Source organism: Peromyscus californicus, unplaced genomic scaffold (assembly GCF_007827085.1).
Source record: "Peromyscus californicus insignis strain IS unplaced genomic scaffold, ASM782708v3 Scaffold_16__1_contigs__length_79575227, whole genome shotgun sequence".
Lineage (NCBI taxonomy): Eukaryota > Metazoa > Chordata > Mammalia > Rodentia > Cricetidae > Peromyscus > Peromyscus californicus.
Window position 1 is genome coordinate 69,860,530 of NW_026294458.1, and position 24,907 is coordinate 69,885,436.

Here is a 24,907-nt window from a genome sequence, read left to right on the forward strand (position 1 = left end):
TTATAGATTGCTTTTGTAGAATTAAAAAAAATATAAAAACAAAACAAAACAAAAAAAAAACAAAGTTATACCAATACTAATTTGTCATACTCAAAAGTGCAACCACTAAGTTAATAAATAAGATGTCAAGTGAAACTGCTTTTGTTCAAGTATGTAAAAGGTTAGTTTATGAAATAGAAAAATTCATGGTATATTGTAGAATATGCAAGAGGATAGATAAATTGTGGTGATATTGTGTTCCCCAAAATATTGTGCACCCTAACAAACTTATCTGGGGTCAGAGAACAGAACAGTCACTAAATACAGAGACCAGAAAATGGTCTCTGACACCTTTAATCCTAGCATTCCGAAGGCAGAGATTCATCTGGATCTCTGTGAGTTCAAAGCCACACTGGAAACAGCCAGGCATGGTGACACATGCCTTTAATCCCAGGAAGTGATGGCAGGAAGCAGAAAGGTATATAAGACGTGAAAACCAGGAACCAGAGCCTGTTAAGCTTTTAGGCTTTTAGTAGCAGTTCAGCTGAGATCCATTTGGATGAGGACACAGAGGCTTCCAGTTTGAGGAAGCAGGATGGGCTAAGAAGTTGGTGAGGTGAGGTTAGCTGTGGCTTGTTTTGTTTCTCTGACCTTTCAGCATTTACCCCAATACCTCACTCCAGGTTTGTTTTTATTAATAAGACCTTTTAAGATTCATGCTACAATAAACTCTCCTATTTGCATCTTGGAGGCAATAGCCAGACTTAGAAGTTGACCTACAGAAATTAGAGACAGGCTATCTCCAGTCAAGGTGGGTTTTATGGCAAGAAGGTGGGACTGTAATTCAAGTTTTGAAACCACTAGATATGCAGAGTAGAGATAGGTATACATTGATTTTAAACTGTAGAAATCTTCTGAGGAATAAAATCTTCATTACAGGGGTTGCTGATGGACCTCGAATGGCATGTCTGAGAGTCATTAACTAGGGACTGATTTTGGTAGAACCCAGAAGATGATTAGGGTTGATAATGCAGCCGAGATGAAAATAGACAATAGATTAGACAGAGTTGTCTAGCAACTCTCTAAGGGAACAGTAAGCAAAGTGTCCAGTGTAGCAACTGTAATGTACAATCACTATGTTTGGTTACTCTGTTGTCGGTGCCAAAGGGACATGAACACTCGACGCTGACTTAAAAGTGGATGTGCTTTCATGCTGTGGGTTTGATTTCCTCCACAGCCTACTTTGATGCCTTGTGCATGACAACTTACATACAAGCTTGTTCTTCATGTTGTTGTCTAACTTGAACTGAATTGGATACCTACGATTCATACCCAAAAGCTAGCTGACTGCTTTTTGCTTGCTTTCAGAGGAGGGTTGCATATTCAAAGCATTTGACCTTGGCCTTCAGTTGCAGCTTAGACTATGACTGAAGATCCAACAATGGATGGTGAGACTCAGTTCTTTGCTCTCTACTTGCTTACAGCATTATACCATACTGAAATTCTTTTCTGTCATTCCTAACATGTTTTGCCACATTATAAAGCACTTGCTTGCACTGATTATCATCTAAAACTGTATGTGTGTTATAAATGGTGCATTAAAGATAAAGATATCACCATAACATCATGATACACCATAGGAATCAATTGAGTTTTATGGAAAAATAATTTGCCTGACTCTCTTTACCAGTTGATTATGGAATGCCTTGTGTAAGTAGGCTTAAATTATATCAGCTAAGAAGATGGAAATTCTGGCCCAAATACTTAAGGATGTAATCTGCTATCAAATTTATAGAGTGTGAATTTTTAATGGCTCCTTAGGGGCTGTGTTTATAAGCAGTAAAGCAAATATCAAATTATTTTCAAGTGCCAGGAAAATTACTGAACAAATAAAAAAGTCTGGAAACAAGTAGAAGCATAGTCACATTCCCATGCCATGTGAGAGTGTATATTGTATCTAAGGTGAACTGATAGGTAACCATGTGTCTTAGTTAGGGTTTCTATTGATGTGAAAAGACACCATGACCATGGCGATTCTTATAAAGAAAACAATTAATTGGTATGGCTTGCTTAAAGTTTCAGAAGTTCAATCCATTATCATTATGACAGGGAGCAGGGCAGCATGCTGGCAGAGATAGTGTTGGAGCTGAGAGTGCTACATCTTGCAGGCAACAGGAAGTCAACTGACTGTCACACTGATGGAAGCTTGAGCAAAAGAGACCTCAAAGTTGACCCCAACAGTGACACACTTCCTCCAACAAGCCCACATCTCCTAATAGTGCTACTCCTTTGGGGAGCCATTTTCTTTCAAACCACCACATTCCACTCCATGGTCTCCAAAGACTTATAGTCTTATCATAATAAAAAAAAAATCATTCAGTCCAACTTCAAAAGTCCCAATAGTCTATCACAGTCTCAAACTTGTTTCAAGTCCAAAGTCTCTTCTGAGACACATGGTAATCTCTTAAATGTAATCCTCCTATAAAAATAAAAAAGCAGATCACATACATTGAACATATAATGGCACAAGATGTACATTACCATTCCAAAATGCTGGGAACAGAGCATAGCAAGGAAATATTGGACAAAAGAAAGACCTAAAACTAGCTGGACAGACTCCAAACTTTGCATCTCCACGTCCCATGTCAAAATGCTCTTCTGTTCTCCAACTTCAGGTTTGACTTCAACATACTTCTTTCTCTTGTGCCTGTTCCACTCCCTGTTAGCAGTGCTTCTTGGCAGGTGATGACTCTGTCATCTCTAGCATCTTGAATTCTCCGAGGCAATACAGGCTTCAACTTCACAGCTTCACATAATGGCCTCTCCACTAGGCCTCCAGGAACCCCCTGACACAGGCCTGGCTTCAACAGCTTTATTTCATAACTTCTTTCTTCTTAACTCTAAAGCCAGTACCACATGGCTGAAGCTGCAAAGTTCTGCACCTTGCTGGGGCTGGAACATGGCCCCCTTGTTTAACTACATCTTCACCGGCTTTCTGTCTTTAACTGCCTAAACTTGGCTAACCTGAAACTTGCTCTACAGACCAGGCTGGCCTCAAATTCAGAGATCCAAAAACCTCTGCCTTCCAGCTACTGGGATTAAAGGTGTTCCCCACCACACCCAGCTCTAAGCTTTTCTTTAGTTCCTTTTCATAAGTTGGAAACTTATCTGGATGAGATCTTACCCTGAGATCACCACTCTCTTTATTTCATTTCTTAATCCATTTATCTCCTTGAAGAGATGATTTAACTCCATTCCACTTTCTGGTGCCCTTTTTCCTCCTCAAATAATTTTCCTTGCTCAGCTTGCTACTTTACATTATAAATCTTCACTAGAGTTACAACAAATATCCACATGACAGAGTCTATACAAGGCTGTTTTGAGAGTTCTTCTGCCAATGAAATTAATCCAAATTTCTTCACTTCAGCCTCATGCAGACTCTTCAGACAAGGGCAAAAGGTGGCCACTTTCTTCACCAAAATATCACAAGAACAATCTCTAGGCAACATACTAACATTCTTCTCATTTGAAAATTCTTGATTGAGCCCCACACCTTGACATAGTTCAAATAACTCTTAGCACCTCTGTCTTCCACGCTCCTACTAGTATGGTCTAGTAAGCAATGCTTAAAGCATTCAACTGCTTTCATAACTCAAAGTATCAAAGTCCAATTTCCTCCAAACACATCATTAGGAGTTCTTTTCCTTAGTTAGGGTTTGCTATAGCTGTGAAATAATGCCTTGACCATGGCAACTCTTATAAAGAAAACATTTAACTGGTGTGGGTGGCTTACAGTTTCAGAGGTTCAGTCCATTATCATTATGATGGGAAGCATGGTGGTGTGCAGGCAGATGTGGTGCCGGAGCTGAGAGTGCTACATCTTGCAGGCAACAGGAAGTCAATTGACTGTAACTAGAGTTTTCCTGCCTGGCCCACAGTCAGGACAAATCTCTGACACCTGCCAGTCCCACAGCCGCTCAGACCCAACCAAGTAAACACAGAGACTTATATTGCTTACAAACTGTCTGGCCGTGGCAGGCTTCTTGCTAACTGTTCTTACAGCTTAAATTAATCCATTTCCATTAATCTATACCTTGCCACATGGCTCGTGGCTTACCGGCATCTTCACATGCTGTTTGTCATCTTGGCGGCTGGCAGTGTCTCTCTGACTCAGCCTTCCACTTCCCAGCTTTATTCTCCTCCTTGTCCTGCCTACACTTCCTGCCTGGCCAATGGCCAATCAGTGTTTTATTTATTGACTAATCAGCAACACATTTGCCATACAGAACATCCCACAGCAATTGACTGTCACAGTGAGGGAAGCTTGAGCAAAAGAGACCTGAAAGCCCATGCCCACAGTGATATACTCCTTCCAACAACGGCAAACCTCCTAATAGTGCCACTCACTTTGGGGGCCAATTTCTTTCAAACCACCACACTGTGTGCTAGTATAAGAAGAGCAGACACTGGTTAGGACATCAGCTCATATAACCCATAGGGCTAAGAGAAAAATTTTTACAAATGGATAAGCCAATGAGAAGGTAGAGTGGATGAAGGTGCTTCCAATGCAAACCTTGGAGCCCATGTAAAGGTGAAATGAGAGAAACCACTCCACAAACATGTCTCCTTACCTCCACATATTTACCATGGTGTCTATGCACCTAAACGTGCTCTCTCTCTCTCTCTCTCTCTCTCTCTCTCTCTCTCTGTCACACACACACACACACACACACACACACACACACACACACACACACATACACACATCATAAACACATATGCACATATTGTAAACACATACAGCAAAAATATTTCAAAGAGAGATAAGAGCATTACGGGAGCTGGTGCAGTGGCTCTCAGAGTGTAAAGCTACTTACTGTCAAGCCTGATAACTTCAGTTCCGTTTTTAAGAGCGGCACAGTGGAAGGTGACAACTTAATCATGAAATGCATGTGTATATGGGCTTGCATCCATGTACACACACGTACACCATGAATAAATATGATAAAATGCATCAAGGAACTGATTAATTAGGCAATATTCATGACAAAAACATACAAAATAAGATTAAATCATGTATTTATATGATTGTGACATTTGCCAGTGAATGGTACACAATATTGTATGTCTCAGTGGACATTTAAAGTGCTTGGGTATTGGGGAATAATAGTTAGCCATAAAATGCATAAAATAATTTATTTATAGCTCATCCAGAGGATCTGGTCAAGGCATTCATGACCATTCAGCTTTGGCCCCAAGTTATACAGATTTATAGTCTACCAGCAGTTAACATTTATAAAGGACTTCTATATTTAAGAGACTTTCCTAGTTGCTTCACGTATCATTTTTCCTCATGCTGTCCTGTGATAGAACTGTTATCATTACCTCTATTTTACATTTCTAGAAATTGGATTTTTGCAGTGTTCCATAATGTGTGGAAGACAAATGCCATAATGCTGGAGTTGGGAATTTCAAAATACATTTCTTTTTGGACTTACATGCTTGAGTGATTTTAATATGTTCACTGTCAGGGCAGACAGACTGGCACGCAAGTAAAATGCAAATACATCTTATTTACATGCTTAAATATTCAAAAGAATAAAGCGCAACAATCTAAAGCAAAATATCTCAAAAGTTCTAACAGGTAGAGAAGCTGAATTCGCGAATGCGTATGGCATTCTGATGGCCAAACATCCTGTCCCCTGGAGGACAACAAAGGAACCCAGGCATCACTTTTTAGTGGCTTAACAGACCAGAACCTCACACTCATCTCTCTTTTTATTGGCTGGATACATATCCACTGTACTTGTCATTGTCATGAGAATACCCTAGTGCTGTCCCCATATGTGGAGAAGGGGTTATTTCAGACTTTGTTATGTACCCTCAAGGACTCCCAATTATGTGAACACTGTGTCCCTACTCACCAAGGTAGGACTTCTTTGGACAATATGATTACTACATGATACCAGCTTCAGGGCAATGTGTCTTCATTCCATACCCACGTTAGAAAAACTTTAATATGCATCAGGCAGAGTCCCAAGTGGTGAATATTTATTTGGAGTTTAGAAAATTATGACTAATAAAAAGTGTGGCTCCTGGTAGGTAATCCACATTCCTATGGGTGGTTATACACCCAAGAATATTTGAACTGCACAAATTGTAGTTGGTGAGTTGAAAGAGAGACAGAGAGAGAGAGAGAGTTGGGGGATAGAAGGGGGTCATTTGGACTGGGAGTACCTAGGAGGAGGAGTAGTTCAGGGAAAATATGGTCAAAACACATTGTATGAAATTGTCAAATAATTTAAAATATTGTGATAAATTTATTTCCAACAAAATTATAAATGATTATCTGAATCTGTTAATATCAGGAATAGGCTCTGTACTCCAGCTAAAGCACGAGTTGCTCATAATTTTATGGTGGCTCTTACCCCATGCTGCTGTAATGGATAGGGTTTTCTCCTGGGTAATGTTTCAATAAATAAAACATTCTTCAAACACTTGTTTGTTTTTATTTTACCTGTGGTGTTATTACCTAAGATAGAGTTACCTATGAGAATTCAGAAAAGACTATAGATCAATTTTATTACAAATAAACCTTAAAAAAAATTATTTTCAACAATACCAAAGAAGGAAGAGACTGTTTTTCTGCTTGAATTCCTAATGTCCTATTTTGACCTCAGTAATAATCACATTCTAACCTCTGCTTGTCCTGCTCACTCAGAGGAGATGTAGATACAACAATAATTTGCAAGCCTGTTATAATTATGTCAGAGAAATGGTACTTTGAAAGTTGGATAAGGCACAGCACCTTTGAGAAATTAAATTCCAGAACCATTCAATTTACGTTACACAATTCACATGTGCATTAACTATTGTTTTTATTTTTCAAATGAAAAAAATAGAGAACACTCAGTTTGTTTAAGAGTATCTTCATAGAAATTTATAGTGCCAGGAAGTGAGACTGTGTCTGTCTGAACATATTCCATGACTCAGTTCAACTCTCTATACAAGGTTTGGTTTTGTTCTTTGAGGCAGATTCTCCCTATGCAGCCCAGGCCAGGTTGGCAATAAACTGATGAATACACACACACACACACACACACACACACACACACACACACACACACACACTGCAACGTATCTGTGTGTGTGTGTGGTGTGCATGTTCATGTGGCAGGGATGCACACATATGTGGAGACCAGAGGACAGCTTCCAAAATAGTTGTCCCTCAGGAGCTACCCAACTTGATTTATGTACTTGTTTGTTTTTGTGAGTGACAGAGTCTCTAATTGGACCTGGTGCTCACTAAGTAGGATAGGCAGGTTGACTGGCAAACCTCAGACATCCTCCTGTTTGTATCTTCCCAGAACTAGGATTAAAAGCACATTCTCATCACATTTAACTTGGTGCTGGTGCTGCGTGCTGGTGCTGGGTGCTGGTACTGGGTGCTGGTGCTGGGTGCTGAGAATGACACTCGGGCTGCACAGAAAGCATTTTACTGACTGAGCCATCTCCTCAGCCCTACTACCAATACATCCTGACCCACTTAAACAAAGCTAACACATAAAAATCAAACATATGTTTTAAGTAAGTTTTTAATCAATATAACATTTATCATTTAAGGCTTTAGCATTAAAGAAAGCATTTAGCATTAAAACAAGAAGAAAATGGGGGCAAAACCATTACAGATATGCCTGGGGAGATGACTCTGTGAGCAAGAAAAGTACTTGCTTTGAAGCATAACTTCTAATCCCAATATCCATGTAAAAGGCTAGGCATTGCTGTGCAACACTTGTAACACCAGTGCTGTGGGGAACACTGATGGGTAAAACCCAAGAGCTCAATGGCTGGCCAGCTTAGCTGAATTGGCCAGCTTTCTGTTTATTGAGAGAGTGTGGCTCAAGACAATAATTCTGAGACCAGCAGAGGAAAACAACCAATGTATGACACACACACACACACACACACACACACACACACACACACACACACACACACAGAGAGACAGAGAGACAGAGACAGAGACAGAGACAGAGAGAAGAGAGAGAATATTCAAATGAGCACTAAACCACTAAAGTAATCCAGGTCATTTGGAATGGAGCATATTCTTCTTCTTTCAACAATTTGAAAATGACAATGTTGCTGAGTAGAATTCCATTTCGTAACTTCTGTAAAAGAAGGATTGCTGCACCGTCATTGCTATCCCCTGTGTTGACCATCAACTAAGAAAATGTTTCCACATTACTTTCCCCAAATAAATTTGCAGCTCCCAAAGATGTGTGCTAAATGTGTTTTGACTGTTGGTTCCGACTCTTTCTAGTGTGCTAATAGACCATAGAAAATCACCCTAAAATTGTTGGAGCTAAAGCATTTTTCAAATTTGGCTTGAAAGTTGGAGACTATGAAGAACCAATAACACCTCTTCACCTTGCAATATCTATAGGGCATGAAAGTGAAGTCCCAGGAATCAATTTTACAGTGGAGACATTAACCCCTGTGGTCATTTGCCCAGCAGGAAGAGTGAGCTGTTAAAAGCACAGAGTCAGCTATTAGTCACTTCTTTTTATGATTGCCAGTGTGATAACAGCTTCCCCTTCAATTACATGACTAGAACTATTTTGCTGATAAGGTAGCAAAAACGAATGTGTGTAAGAGCAAATTCAGATTTTTCTTCCTTTGCAGATTTTCCCCGAAATGAGAATAATTTGCTATTTTAATATAGATTCTGACTAAAAAAAAAATTTTAACTAAAAATTACAATATTATCCAGCTCTAAGAAATTTGGGGGAATTTAATTGAATGTTTTAACGCCACTGCCTGGAAAGAAGAGAAAAACAAAAAAGCATTATCTTTTCTGTTCTTTCTCTTGAAAAAGTTTAAAAGAGCACCCTAAACCTGATTAGCTTGGCTAGTCAATTAATAATTAATTACAATTAATAACACCTAACAGGTGTTGTGGAATATCATTTTAAGATGTGTTACATTTGTTTAGGCTGTGGAATATTTGTTTAATGATGCGAAGATGTGTTGCACTCTTTCGTCTTTTGAGTTGCATTTCTTTAACTCTGTGAAGCTGTGTTACTTTCACTGTCTAAAACACCTGATGGTCTAATAAAGAGCCCAACGGCCAATAGCTGGGCAGGAGAGGGTTAGGAGGGGCTGCCAGGGAGGGTGAATAAATAGGGGGAGAATTCTGAAAATGGGCAAGGAAGGTGCTAGAAAAGAAGAAAGAGAGGAGGATGCCTTGGGCCAGCCACGCAGCCACACAGCCACGCAGCCACACAGCCACACAGCCACGCAGCCACACAGCCACGCAGCCACGCAGCCACGCAGCCACGCAGCCACACAGCCACGCAGCCACGCAGCCACACAGCCACACAGCCACACAGCCACACAGCCAGCTATGGAATAAGAAGGAAAGAAAGATGCATAGGAAATGGGATAATTTAAGTTAGAAAAACTGGCTAGAAACAAGCCAAGTTAAGACCCAGTAGTCATAAAAAAGAATAATCCCCATGTATTTCTATGGGAGCTGAGTGGCAGGCCCCCAAAGAGTGAGAAAAAAAAAAGAACTACAATTAGGAATATAATTTAAAATTTTCATAACAAGTTAAAATTTATGTCTAATACTATGTAATGTCTCTAAGTAATTAGTGTTGGAAAGTAGGGTTAGTCATTAGTCAGTTGAGGCTGGAGCAAAACAGTTTTACAAATCCCATCATAAAACAAAGCAAGGATTAAAGGAGAATTGACACCATCTATAACATGTGGTAAATGTGGGAGAAAAGCAGAGATCAGCCTATGGTATTTTGACTCATTACCTCTCAATGCCACCTTGGCAGTTAGAGATGCTCTAAGTCATTGAGAACTATGTCCTCTCACAATAACTAACAGAATTTACTCTCCAGAAATGTCCCCATACAAACCTTCTAACACACTTACTTTTATTCTTAACCTACCTTTCTTTAAAATTTATTTTTGAAATTATTACATTGTATACTGTCAGGAAGTTGCAAAAATAGGACATGGAAATTGTTTTCAACCTTGCACCCAGCTTTTACCATTGTTAGCATATTTCCTAACTGCTATAATATCAAAAGGAGAGAGCTGACATTGGTACAACACTATTACCTGAAACTCGGGCTGGCTGTGTTTTTTAAGTCTCAATTAAGCATGCCTTTGTGTATGTTCACACATATTTGAATGCATTTAATTTATTTCATGTGTAGATTTGTTTAGTCACTGTCATAGTCTGCCTAGAGAATTGTTCCATTCTTGGTCAACTTGTCAAGAGAAAAATTTAAAAGCAGAACTATCCAAGTAATTTATAGTGAATGGCTCAAATACCAGGCTTTGAAGACGAGAATGTCAATCTACAGAAACAGCTGAATCAAGCTAGTGGGAACTCATGAACTTTAGATCAACAGCTGTGGAGCCTGCATGGGACTGGACTAGGCCCTCTGCATAAGTGAGACAGTTGTGTAGTTTAAGGGGCCTCTGGCAGTGGGATCAGGATCCATCCCTAGTTCATGAGCTGGCTTTTTGGAGCCCACTACCTATGGTGGGACACCTTGCACAGCCTTGATGCTGGGAAGAGGGACTTTGACCTGCCTCAACTGAATGTACCCGCCATTGCTGACTCCCCATGGGAGGCCTTAACTTTTCTGAGAAGGGGATGGGGGAGGAAGGCTGGGGGGAGTAGGAGGAGGGATGAGAGGGGGATCTGTGGTTGGTATATAAAATTAATAAAAAATTTCTTAATAAAGAAAAGAAAAAAGAATGTCAGTATTCCAGCCTTAACACAAGCGAAGAGCTTAGTCCTATCTCAACTTGATATGCCATGCTTTTTTGACACCTGGGAGAGGCCTATGACTTTCTGAACATAAACAGAGGAGGAATGGATGCAGGGGTAAGGGAGAGGGGAGGGGAGGGAATGGGAGGAGAGGAGGGAAAGGAAACTGTGGTTGGGCTGTAAATAAATGAATAAATTTAATTAATAAAAAAAGAATTAGAAAAAAAAGAATGTCAATATCAAGGAAGGGGTCAGTTTAGTTTCTGTGAGGGACCACAGCTGAGTACCTCCAGGCTGTTACATCTTATGATAGAAAAGAGCTCTAGTCTCCTCTCCTGCTTCTAAGAACCCTAATCCTATCTTGTACACTCAACTTCAACTATGTCATCTCATCTTAATTACTTCCCTCAAAGGCCCTACTGATAAATATCCAGAATTGAAACTTAAGAATGTTTCAGGAACTGGGTGATGGTGGCACATACCTTTAGTCCCAACACTCAGGAGGCAGAAGCAGGCGGATCTTTGTGAGTTCGAGGCCAGCCTGTTCTACAGAGTGAGATCTAAGACTGAAACTACATGGAGAAACCCCGTTTCAAGAAAAAAATAAAAGAATTTTTCAGGTAACAAATAACCACTCTATAGTCGTTATGAATCAAAAAACAAAATTTTCATATTTCTTATTATTGTGCAATATTATCTAATTTTGTCAGTTATGAACTTTAAGAACGGAGTTGAGGTTAGTTTGGCAGTAATGTGCCTACCTTCCATGCATGAGACCCTTTGTTCAATCTTCAACATCACACTCACAAGGGAAACAGATAAATGGAAAAAAAAATACAACAGACATAATTTAAAAGAGACTGAATCCCTTTTCCCCCGTGATATTTGAGATTTGTGATAAGATGAAGATCAAAACAAAATATCATATCTCTGTGTAATAATGTCCCTTTCCCTTTAAGTCACAAGTAGAAGCTATATGAAAAAAAAAAGCATGGAATCTGGATGACTCCTGAGGTACAGTATACTAAGGAAAGTGTGTCAGGCACAGAAAGACATACTCCATGGTTTAGGTAGAGTTTCAATTCTAGAGCTCATGGACCCGAGAGTAGACTAGTGGGTATCAGGGGGTCAGGGAAGGGGTCAGGCAGCTGTTGGCCAATGTGTCTAAACTTGCAGTTATAAGGCAGGCACATTTGCTGACCTAATGTAGAACATGAAGCCATAGTTAGCACTGCACTGCTACACTTGAAATCTGCCAGAAGAATTGGTATGCGCCCACGATAATAAACAAATCAATATATTTCTAACGGAAATTGCAAGATGATGAATTTTTTAATTAGTTTTACTGTGATGATTATTTCATACAGTTTGTGCTTCTGTGTCTATAAGGTAAGGTTCTGAGACACCAACAGGAACCCAAATCCACATGTAACAAAGTCTTGACATAAAATATCACAGTTGTGCATGTATCCCTGACCCAATCACCTTTATGTTTTAAATCATCTTGCAATTGTTACACTAGTGAAGAGTGTTATTGCTGCAGAATTAGATTTTTGCTTGTTTCATTTCTGAGATTATAGTGTAATTACACCAGTTTTCCCTTCCCTTTCCTCCCTCCAAACCTTCCCATGAACCCCTGCTTTCCCTCATTCAAATAAAAGACCTCTTTTTTTCATTGTTATTACATGCATCATGTGTATGTATATGTATTTAGGTATAGGTACAGGCATATACATATATATTCCTAAATACAGCCCAGTGGGTCTATATAATGTTATTTGTATGTTTTGTTTTTTTTTTTCAGGACTGACCTTTTGCTACTGGATGATCAGTGAGAGTAGTCCTTAACTCTCATCACAGAAAGTTCTCTTTGCAATGGAATTCGTTTTTGTACTGTATTATTTGGGAGAATACTGATGGCGAAAGCCCATATTTACAGGATATAAGAAATTTTGTCCAAGCATTTCCAAGCCATAATTGAATACAACTATAAAAAATGAAACCTGGGTGATATAGAAAATAGACATATTTTCTGAAATATATATTCAGAATTTTACATTGTATTCTTTACCTATCTACAACTATAACTATTATGCCTCAAAAAGCTGAATTAAACTCTTCCTAAATAGATTATTATATTTTTTTTCCTGCTTGCTTCAAGAATCTTACTTCAAGAATCCTGCAAAGTATTTATTTACCTTCAAATTAAAAGCTAGTAAAATTTAAAACAAATCTTAATTTATTGGAAAGTAGAGGAATAAATAGATAAGGGTGTTTTTTATTTTTAAATAGGTGGTTATTTATCCTACCATATTCTATATCTTAGAATAGTAGGGAAAGGAAATGCCCATATCTGACAATGGTTGACTAGGGAGAATTTAACTTTAGAGTCATAAAAACTTTTTTCTGAAATCCAATAATCTGTGCAGCAACTTGACATGTAACCAATATATTGGCAGCATACCTGACAAAGCCTACAAATAATTTTCAAAAGCAAGCAAATTAGGTAGTAAAAGCAGAATCAATACAAGGAAAATTACAACCTCTGTGGATAGACCATGTCTGCCACAAAGCCATGTGTCAAGGGCTTTATCGCTCTCCTCTGGTGCTGTGGGAAGCTGGTAGAATCTTTGAGAGCTGTGGTGTGCTGGAAGGGAGTTAATGTTATATGCCCTGGTCCTGGCTGCTCACCACTCAAAAGCCAGGATTCAGGAAGTGATTGCTAATTGGAAGGCATTGGATTTAATTATGACATTTAATATGACAATAAGGGTCATTGTTCTAAAAGTTCTAGCTTGAACTCGGGAGTGCAGTAGGCTTTGGGAGGCAAGTAGGGATGGTTATGGGAGACAATGGCTGGAGAAACAACATCCTGGGTAGAGTCTTCAACATCTACTCTCTTTTTCTGATGGGACTCACCCAAATGGTTTTGATGTTCTGGAGACTAGTTTCTGTAATTTTTAAACAAATTTATTATTTTTCTAAAAGCGAAACTTCACAGAAATATATAGGCTTTGTGTTAGTGAGCAGAACTAATAAATATGCTCTGATACTATCTGAAGATCACCAGATATTGTGGGTTCTGCAAATAAAAAAAAGATAATTTGACAGATAAAATCTTAATTGGCATCTCTTCAGAATTCACAATCTCAGACAAATCAGAATGGAAACAGACTTGGAAGAAGAATGGGGAAATGAAAACAATTCCAAAAATAGCTGCTACTGTTGCATCACTGGGGGTGTGCCCTTGAGGAGGTGTGCCCTTGAGGAGGATGTTGGGAACCCAGTCCCTCATCTCTCTGCTTCCTTCTGTTTTGCAGTGGTGTCTGGTGCAGTTCTTAGCTGGTGTGCTTTTGACAGTGAAAGGAGAAGTCAAAACTTGGCAAACATTTCACAGGTCTGTCTGTTGGGTTAGAAAAAAATCACACCTTGATTGCATCTGGCTGTCCAGATTTCACAGTTCAATTAAAAACAAAAAGGAACATGTCATATCCTGCCGAGGAACCCACATGATATCCTTCTAAGTAATTGTGCTCACTTTTGTGCAGTGGCTGCTTACACCAGCTTTTTTCACACCCATGCTTCACACCAAGATAATAGGAGAAAACCTATTTTTCTCTCAGACATGAAATAACCCTTTAAAGACAAAACCTCTTGCTTTGCTAAACATCTGGCTTTTTTCACAAAAGAACCTCATATAAATTTAAAAGTCAAAACACATGGAAGGAGCTGAGTTCAGAACAAAGACCTCTCACATTGCTTGATATATTAAGAGAATTAATGTCAGAGTAAGAGCAGATGACTCAAGTGGGGTTGAAAACATTTTTTCCTGGGTGAATGATGGATCCATTACATTTCTGTCACCATCATCCAACCAGCCAGTGAAGCAATAGCAATCCAAAGCAGTGAGAACACAGGATATGGAAAATGAGAAAGAGAGAGAGAGAGAGAGAGAGAGAGAGAGAGAGAGAGAGAGAGAGAGAGAGAGAGAGACAGAGAGACAGAGAGACAGAGAGACAGAGACAGAGAGACAGAGAGAGACAGAGAGAGATTAACTAAAAGAAGAGCTGAAAAAAATCAGTAAAAGCATCAAGCATTAGAGGAAAATGATGCTAAGGAGAGCTTCCAGGTAGTTATTAAGCAGAGATTGGAGGACACAAAGTATCACCATTTTGTCTGATCTTCACATTGTACTTTGCAACATCTGAAGCTGAGCACATGACTCAGTAGCAGGGTGTTCACCTAGCATGTGCAAGATCATGAGTTTAAGGCCCTGTAATCTTGTAGATTTTGGAGTATGCTTGAACTATATAGAGAAAGCCTGCCTGAAGCAATGCCTAAGTGTTCTATTCTAATGCACCCATTTCTCTATCTACTCTGTTTCATTTCAGTTTCCTTTTCTACAGCAATCTTTACACTACAACGGGGAGACTCTCTAAGTCACTAGACACCTGTATGAGTTGTAACCCTTCTCTTTCCTTCTACTGTCTTTTGCATATCTAAAAATTCAATCAGCATATTGCATAGGAGTCTACACAGTAGGCAGGCCCGTGTTCCTCCTACATTTAACTAACGGCAGTTTTGACTTTTTCTCCATTTAAGAAGATGTTGACTGTGGGTTTGTGACACATAGGTGTGTCACCTCCACCATTGTTCCTTCTGCAGTGCTCATCATGGAGTAATGCTGAATTTAGTCAAAGATCTTTTCTGCACTCATTGAAATTATCACATAACTTGTATCTTTGAGTCTATTTTTACACTGTGTTAGACTATTTTTAAATTTGTGGATGTTGAACCATTCCATTTGCAAACAAATTTTGTGCCTGTGTTTATCGGGGACAATAGTATATAGTTTTCTTTTGTTGTTGTAGCTTTACCTGGTTGGGACCATAGAATAAGACTGTTATGCCCAGATAGCGGGGATCCCCAAAAGACCGCCATAGAGACCAAATCCCATATGTAAAAGCAAAAGCAAAGAGCCTTTATTTTCAAGCTCAGAGCTTGGACTCTCTCTCTGACACAGGGATGAGAGCAGAGAGCCCTGAGGCCAGGCAGGTTTTTTGTTTGTTTGTTTTGTTTTTTTTTTATCAAAGCCAGAGGTTGGGATGAGTGAATTCCCAGGGTTCGGGACCCTGACTGCCTGACTTTTGTCTAGGAGTATAGGGAATGTTTGGAATGTCAGGTATTTCCTCTTAGATGCAGGCCCCACTGGGTGGGGTCAGCTACTGGCTTTTCCTGGGTCCAGGTGTTCCCTGCCGGAAGCTGTGTCTGGGCCTCTAAGCCTGTCATGGCTGCTGTGTGGTCATGCTGTTTTGCCCCCCCCACCTCCCCCCTCAACCCACAATACAAATTTTGTAGAAGAAATTTGGAGCTGTCCTTTCAACAATTATTTCATTACTTTGGAAGTGTTGGTTGCAGCTTTTCTTTAAAGGTCTGATATAATTTTGTTGTGAATCTCTCCTAATCAGTGCTTTTATAGTAAGACGATTTTAAAAATAATTGCTTCAATTCTTTTCTAGTTATAGCTCTTTTTAAATGATTAAATCTATTATTGTTTCACTTTGGTGGGCCAGTTATATCTAGAAACTTACTAATTTCTTTCAGGTTTATCAGTTTAGTGTAATGAAGATATTTGAAGTATGGATTTGTGACTCTCCAATTCCTCAGATTTCTGTTGTGGTAGTTAGTGTCTATCTCGAGCTTTATTAATCCCACCTTCAGTATTCCTCTCTTTCTTGGAATTATTATTAGTTTTGAGCTATGTTTGTTATAGTCACTAGAATTAGCCTTGATGCCTTTCTTGATAAATATTGGAGGTTTCTAGTTTCTAGGACTTTTTCAGGGATGATCTAACATCAAACATTTGAGTTTGTTTTCCCGAAATGTTTCTTTGCTCCGGATTTTACTCCTTGTACATTATTTAAAGAGGGAGCTTTAGTTCATAGTCACTGCTGATGGCAATCATTTAGACTCTGCAAACTTTTGCTTGTTTGTTTGTTTTAGTTGGGTGAGTTTGAACTGCATATTTTCAGAAAAGTCAATGAGTAACTGATCAGCATATTTTATTAAATATAACTCTTTGTGACTGGTAAATTCTTATTTTAATTATTTTAAAAGAAAGGAAGAGTTTGTTGCCCCCCCCCCCAAAAAAAAAAACCCAAACCCATGAAAAATGAGTTAAAGGGCCAAGGGAAACAGAGACTCCTGTCGTCATGGTCTTCTCTCTTGGTCCTTTATTTCTGAGTCAGAAAGCCTGCCACCCACAATTCCATGCTTATCCTGTCATTGTCATACTATGAAAGAAAATCAGCTCTCTTTCTAAGATCCATTTAGAAGTGGTTAAAGAAATTATATTAGAGAAGGCAAGTCAGTAAATTGTCACATGATAGTCAATGATTTTTGTTGATAATACCATTCATCTCTCTGAATAACATTACTAACTATAGCAAGGGAATCTTTCAATTTCATTTTCCCATCATGCTGAGCTGAAGAAACAACTTGCCTAAAGTTAAAGGGATCATTAGGATGTTATTCAAGTGTCAAGAGTGTGCTAAAATTAATTATTTTTATTCTCGTTGCTGTGGCCAAGTGGACCCCAGAGAGATGTAGGCAGCTTTTTAGATTTAGAATATCAAAAGTAATCCAATATTACTCCTAAAACAATAAGAAACAGAGTGAACCATTCATCTGAGTTCTGAGGGACTCAATAACCTCAAAACAAACTTAAATCATAATGATTCTATACATTTATAATTTCTAAATATAACTACCATATCTGGGAGTCTCATATTCATGGAATCTTACAATCATGGATTTAAATACGTAAAAATGCATTGCTGTTAAACATACTTAAATTCTTTTCTTGCATAAATTTCTTAAAGTATACTAATATTATTTCATCGGGTATTATGGATAGCCTAGAGCTGATTTAAAGTTAATGGGAAGAAGTATATGTGTTCTATGAAAACACAACATCCTTTTATTTAAGGATTATCATCATGGAAGTATTTTGATACCTGTGGGGATTCCTGAACCCATCTTCCACAGATACTGAGGGACAGCTGCATAGACTTCTCTGCTCTAAGACAAAATACGCCTCTCTTCAGTTCTTCCCTAGTCAGTTTTTACCGTTATGTAAGTCTTGTCTTTGTCTATCTCTGTCTTTCACACCTTGGCAAACTCTTTCTTCTCATATATTTAAAAATAAACACAATCATTTCTACAGCCTATATTCCATGTTTTGTCTTATCATGTCAATACATCATGGTGTTTCATATTTTAATTTAATTTTTTTTTAAGATTTTACTATCTAGTTCATTGCTTCTTGGAGAAACTCTAAATCAATATTGTACAGAACATGTAAGCTAAAAGTATACTCTGATTGTCAGCATACTGTCTCATTGAAAATATGAGTTGGCTGACTCTTCTGTGGGCATATTTTCAATGATATTGCTGAAAATTCCAGTAGGCTTTTACCCATCTGCTTCTAGTCAGTGGAATGCTCAGAGATATATCTCTATGTACCAGATACACCGGTCCTATGTAAATGGATTTCCTAGGGAAGGTAGTCTGAAAGGTCCTAGTCTCAAAGATAGATCACAAATCAAAACTTGAGAGTCAACAAAGAATCAAGAGACTGTATTAGATGCAAGAAAAAATTATTTTATTAGATCAAATATAACTGTACTCCCATACACAGTCCAAGAATTTGTGAATAGGTAATCAATTGTTTCAAATGACATTTGAATTTGTATTTGGTTATTCATTCATTTCTTAGTTGAATAGACCTAGTGTTGCCAGAGAAAGGATGCAGAGAGAGATTAGTTAGTCTTATTGGAAAAGCACTATGTTAACTCATAAAATTCACTTATAATCAGGAAGTTCAGCAGCTTGATCTCTAGATGGCTGAGCCACAGATGGGCCTGTGACAAGAAGACTGGAAGTTTCTAGAAGTCACATAGGTTGGGTGGCAGAATCCAGAACCATAACCAATGGAAGGGTAGCGGCAGACTCCATAACTCACAGGTCTGAAGCCACTGGAGCCACAGCCTGAAGTGTAGAAGCTCCTTGATCCATAGCCCAGGGAGTGGCAGCTGCTGGACCCAAAACCCAGAGATCCAGCATATGTGGTCCTGCAGGGGCTGCAGAAGCTGGAGACCCGTGGGCGATAGCAAGGCCGCTGGCAGGAGCTGTGCACCACATGTGAAGTCTGGCATCTGATGGGCTGGAAGCAGTTCTGAGGACAGCCACTGTGAAGAGAGGAGCCCAGATGATAGGTTCTGGGAGAGCAGAAGTTAGAACTGTGGATCAGGTGACGGGGGTAGGAAGAGCCACAGGAAGAGTAGGGATAGTATAGTTGACCCCCATAGGATCTAGAGGAGAAGCTTCCAGAACAGCAGCTGTAGGACATATTGAGAGGAGATGTGAGATAAGCTGGGTGTCAATGAGACAATGCAGTGAGTTTGAATGGCATGGGTCTGAACTTCAAGTTATATATCCTCTTATGTTGGGTGTGTCCACATTCCATTGGCTCCATTCACCTCCCTCACCCTTTACATGAAAATATTTCCCTGGGTTATTACATTTAATTTATCACACATTCATATATTAATTGCACTTTAATCACTTGTGGCACATAGTAAGAAGATGCTCATCATTTCCTTGCCCTGGAATTTGCTGTGGTTTGATGTGGAATTTCTGTCAATGATCTTCCTCAATACAGAGCTTTCTTACACCATGTTCACTTAAGAAATAATAAATATCACTCTTTGAGTGGGACTTAAAGAGAAATATCTTCATAGATTTTCTCCTGAGCCTATTTTGTTAGTTTATAACCTTAATCTTAGTCATGTGTATGCCTGTGCAAATTTGTTTTATTTTACTATTTTGGTGCAAGTGAACATTCTTGAATGGCATCAATTATGTATACTTAGAGTGCAATTTTAGAGATTGCTATTTCTTTTCTAAAATTACTAATGTCAGTTCTTAGAGCCAAGTAGATATTCAAGCAAAGTCTGGCTAACCATGTTTTTGAATAGCTTAACTAATCTTGCCTGGCATCTCAGCATGGCAGAAGACTTAATCCTTAACTGTGGCTTCCTCAAGCCGAGCTGATCTTCAAGCTGTGCTGATTCAACTCTCATTTGTCTTAAAGAGTAAACTATTAAGCTTGATTATACTAATATATAAAATATCTTATTTACTTTTCCTGGTAATATTTGGATTGAATCGTGTCCAACAGGAGAATTCTAATGCGTAAGTTATTTTTATACATTTCAAGAATAGTTGATTTTCTCGGTACAGGCAGAAAATGACTGGAAAATCCATAGTCAGATTAATGGGGACACAGGCTTCCTGTTTGCTTTGTATCCATTCTTCTTCTTCTGAGCCCGACATTTTATGGGGCTTAACTAAGAGAGATGACATTCCCAACTGTCATTGTGTAGAAGGCCCCTTAAATGCCTGCGAATTAACTTGCTTTATGCCAAGCACGCGCACTCTTCAGAGCACTTACTTACTTTGTTTTATGATTATCTCTCCCATGCAGAATCTAAAGGTTGGCATGCATCACACAAAGTGACCTTGTGCAATGCTTAGGCCATCCTTCTGACTCACTTAAGTAAAATAAGCTGTGCTTTATGAATGGACACCTGTTGCATTTCCCAAAGCAATGAGTGCCATTCTCAGCATGCGGCCCTCCTTCTCATGCCAACTGTGAGCTCCTTTAGATCTAGAATATTTCTCTATTCTTATTAGAAGTTAAGACAGAAAGAGAAAGAGAGAGAGAGAGAGAGAGAGAGAGAGAGAGAGAGAGAGAGAGAGAGAGAGAGAGAGAGAGAGAGAGAGAGAGAGAGAGAATGAGTTCTGTGAGAGTTCTTAATATCTCAAAGTTCCTGCTTTCCAAGCAGCTACAGATATCAGAGAATAAACACTAGGATTACTTGGGTATAAATCAATTCTAATTACCGCTGCCTCCACCCATTTGTAATTACATTATTATTTCTCATTAGAGTTATATGTACACTTGGTAGAAATGCTAATAAACAACTCATAAATGCTAATAAATATGTCCTTCTGAATGGAGGAAAGGGCAGGACTAAGTAATGCGGCTTTAATAGCCCCAAACGGATCCTGGAAACACTAAAGCACTCTGCACTTTCTCTATACACAGGCAAGATGTTAAAGAAAAACAATCCCTCTCTAGATAGGTAAGGAAAACATGCTATATCTGGGTAGCATTAATTTTGGACTTAATGATCTGTCTGCCTGTCTATCTGTCTATTTACCTATGTAACTATGGACATAATGTTGAGAGGGGGATGGGGGAAGGTGGTCTGGGGGAGTGGAGGGCTAATGGAGTATATATCAAAACCACACTGTATACAATATGAAAGGCTCAAAGAATAAAGAGTAATATTAAAATGCTTTGTTTTCTCTCTTCCTCCCTGTTAACATTTATTTTCCTCACCCTTCCCCCATTTTTTGAGAAATACCAATGTACTACACTAAATCAAACCCTTCACAGTACTCCTAGTTGAAAATTGCTTGTCATTTGAACTATTTGCAAAATTGCTGTTTTCCAGATCACTGCACAAGTCACTTAGCCTTCAATCCAACAATTTCTTATTATAGTATTATTTAGAAATTAAACAATAAAACTTCCAAGTTAAACATAATTCTGCAATAACAAAAAGGATAGAATATCTGTGCTCAAATCCTTGTGTATTCCCCTCGTGTTCACTTTTATTTCCTCAAAACTGACTTCTCCAGGCCTCGAGAAACATCTTGCTGCCCAGGCTCCAGAGGTTCTTTTTCATACCACATCTGGTTCCATACTGTGTTTTCTCCATGCTCGTCCCCTGGGGGTTATTTGTTGCAAGCTGGTGACATAGATGGAATGAGGGACCATAGGTAGGAGTCTTGATGCCCGGTCACAGGCTCTGCCCTTGTGCTCCCTCCCCAGGTCTATCCTGGGCTTTCTCTGAGGTCCTCTCAGATACTCCTGGGCATCCCCACCTCCTCCTTACAGTAGCTGTTCTTGCTCCAAGCAGATTCTGTTTATGTCCTCAATCTCACTCCACTGTGTCTGAGGTGAAAATATAACTGGTTTCCAAGCTGCTCTTTTTGCACATCTGCTTCTAAGAGCCCATACTTACATCAAGCAAGTCACTTGAAGAAACTCAGGGGACTACATAAAATCCCATGGAGTAACACAGCAAAGTCTAGTTTTCTGGAAATCATTTCCTCAAAACTTCAGCATTTTATCTCAATTGCCTCATCTTTTCTTTCCCCTTTAAACAAAATAGATTAGACATTAGAGAAAGTAGTCCTGTGTGGGTCAACCTTAGTCTGATTCTTTCTCAGTTTTCCAAAGGTACAATAATAGCAGTACATTTGATTTTAAACAGACTTCTAGGAAATTATTTTACAAGCATATATAGATTCATACAGTTGATACTGTTGTTTTCTTTATAATAATGCTTCCATATTTAGAATGCATATGTAACTCATTTCATATTGAAATTATTGCAAGCATACTTAAAACGTGTTCTTATATATTTTATATTTATTTGTTATCATTACACTGGCATATTTAAAAATCAGCTGTAACCACTTAACATTTTATTATTAATCATAGACTGCTTAATTTCCATGACCAATCTTACAAGATGCATATTGTTTTACTGTTATTTTCTGTTTGAAGAAGTCGAGATATAAACAGATTGGGCAAATTTCCCAAGGTCAGCTCTGTAGTTAGCAGCAGAGATAGAATTTGAACCGAGTTACTGAAATGTGGGCAGTTTGTGCAAAGAACTGCTTTGATGCATTGCAGGCATCAGCTTCTCCCAGCTACCACTACGTCGAGTTCTCCCACATAAAACACCTTGCTTTACGAGTTTATCAACCTACTAGTTTTGACTTTCACTGTTTTAGATTGTGCTTGTGCATGAGCGCCTCAGTCTTCTGCTTTGGGTAGCCACATACATCAGGGTGAGATCACTGTGTAATTGTGATTTTAAATATTTTGTTGTTGCTGACAGAAGGATGTTGGCCATGGACTAAGACTGGCTGATTTGAACCCTGACCCTACCACACATGACTGAGACTTTGTTCTTTTAGTTTTATGTATTTTTTTCCAAAAACACATTCCTTTCTTACACCTACCTTTTAAAAGATATATTTATTTTTCTTTTGTGCATGTGTGCCAGCATGTACATGTATGCACCATGTGAATGCTTGGTGCTCTTGGAGACCAGGAAGGGGTGTCGGATATCCTGAATCTGGAATTACAGACTTGTAAATGACCATATTGGTTCTGGGAACAGACTCCAGGTCTTCTGCAAGGACAGTTATTTGTTTTGTCTCTCCGATGTGTACTTTTCTAGTCAATTGTTTAACTCTTATTTTTAGTCAGTTTTCTTTAGCTATAATTCCCATATAGTGAAAACACCATTGATTGAGTGTATGTGTGTGTATGCGTATGTGTATGTATGTGTGTGTCTGTATGAATGTGTGTATGTGGTATGTGTGTATGCATATGTGTGTGTGTATGTATGTGTAAGTGTATGTATGTGTGAGTGTATGTGTGTGTGTTCGTATGAATGTGTGTATGTGGTATGTGTGTGTATGCTTTTATAGTGCATATGGGTTTGCATGCTTGTAGATGCCAGAGGTTGATGCTTGTCAAGTGTTTTCCTTAATCTCCCTCCATCTTGTTCTGAGACAATCGCTGAACCTGGACATCATTAATTCAGCTAGAATGGCTGGCTATGAGCCTCCCAATCACCCTGTCTCTACCTCTCCCGCATTTGAATTACAAGTGCATGGCACCACAGCTGGCTTTTTGCATAGAATCTCGTGAATGAACATTGGTCCTCTTGATTGTGTGGCAATTTGCTGATTTCTCCCCAGTGGAAAATTAAGCTTCTTGAAGATGTACCACTGTGTTCTTACAAGCGTATGTAGTTATATAACCAAGAACCAACCAAGAAAGTTTGTTTCCTTTACTGAAAGATGCTCTCAGGCTCCTCTGTGTCTGTTCTGGTGTATCTGAATATCTACCACTATAGTTTCATAGTGCATGGAATTATAAATCATGGAGATATTTTGGGTTGGATCTTGCAAACATCAGCATAATTTTGAGATCCATCTTCTTGTTGCATGTTTCAGTAGTTCATTTTGTTGTATTGCTGCTACTTAATTAGATATACATTGTATGAGGTAGATACACACTAATTATGACATGAACATTAAGTGATTTCCTGATTTGAGTTACTAAGGATGCAAATGCTGCAAATAGTTACACATAGGTATTTTTGTAGACATACACTTTTACTTATCTTAGGCAAATACCCAGAAGCAAGATCGGGAACTCCTAAGGTAACCTTATGTTTAACGCCATAAGGAAGTAAGGGACTGTTTTCCACAGGAATGTAACATCTCACATTCTTAATGGCAATGCTTCAAAGTTCCCGTTATTCTGAGTCCTCAAGGTCTTGCTTGACAAAATAATTATCATAATAATACAACTATTGTTTGGTTTATTTCAAGTTGGCATGTAATGGCATACTATGGTGGTTTTGATTTGCATTTGTGTGTATTTTTCATGTGATATTTCTCTTCTATATCTTTCATTTATCTATGCCTGTTAAGATCCCTTGTCTTTTCTTTTTCTATTCAGGTTGTGCACTTGCCCTTGAAGTCCATCTTACACAAGCAAGGTTCAAATCGCTGATTATGACTTCTTTCAATACATTCTTCCAACTGTGCCTCATATTGCTATTTCTTTTTTTTTAAATGTTGCATTGTGTGTGTTCACTGTACATGGTTCTACATTACACAAGGATTTTTTATATGATTATATAAGTTGAGCAAATTTTTCTCCTGCATCCAACTTCCATTCTCTCACCTCTTCCCCTCCTGTAAACGCTTTTACTTCCCAAGACAGTTTGCATCTACATTCATGTCATGTATACAGCCATGATTTTATGTATCTACATACAATATACATACACAAGCATAAAAATAAGGACTATTTGTCTTTTAGAGATGACTTTAATTCACCTAATGTCGTTACCTCTGGTTGCCTCCATTTCCTGCAAATGGCTTTAGTTTATTCTCCTGTAAGGCTAAAAA

The 24,907-nt window shown here is 38.7% G+C and overlaps 1 protein-coding gene across 1 annotated transcript; it reads right to left on the reverse strand.

Annotated features, from left to right (window-relative positions):
• Window positions 1–18,668: 18,668 nt before the first annotated feature.
• On the reverse strand, window positions 18,669–19,181 carry LOC128111585 (keratin-associated protein 13-1-like). Its single transcript, XM_052739830.1, has one exon. The coding sequence runs from the start codon at window positions 19,179–19,181 to the stop codon at window positions 18,669–18,671; it is 513 nt and encodes a 170-aa protein (XP_052595790.1).
• Window positions 19,182–24,907: the final 5,726 nt, after the last annotated feature.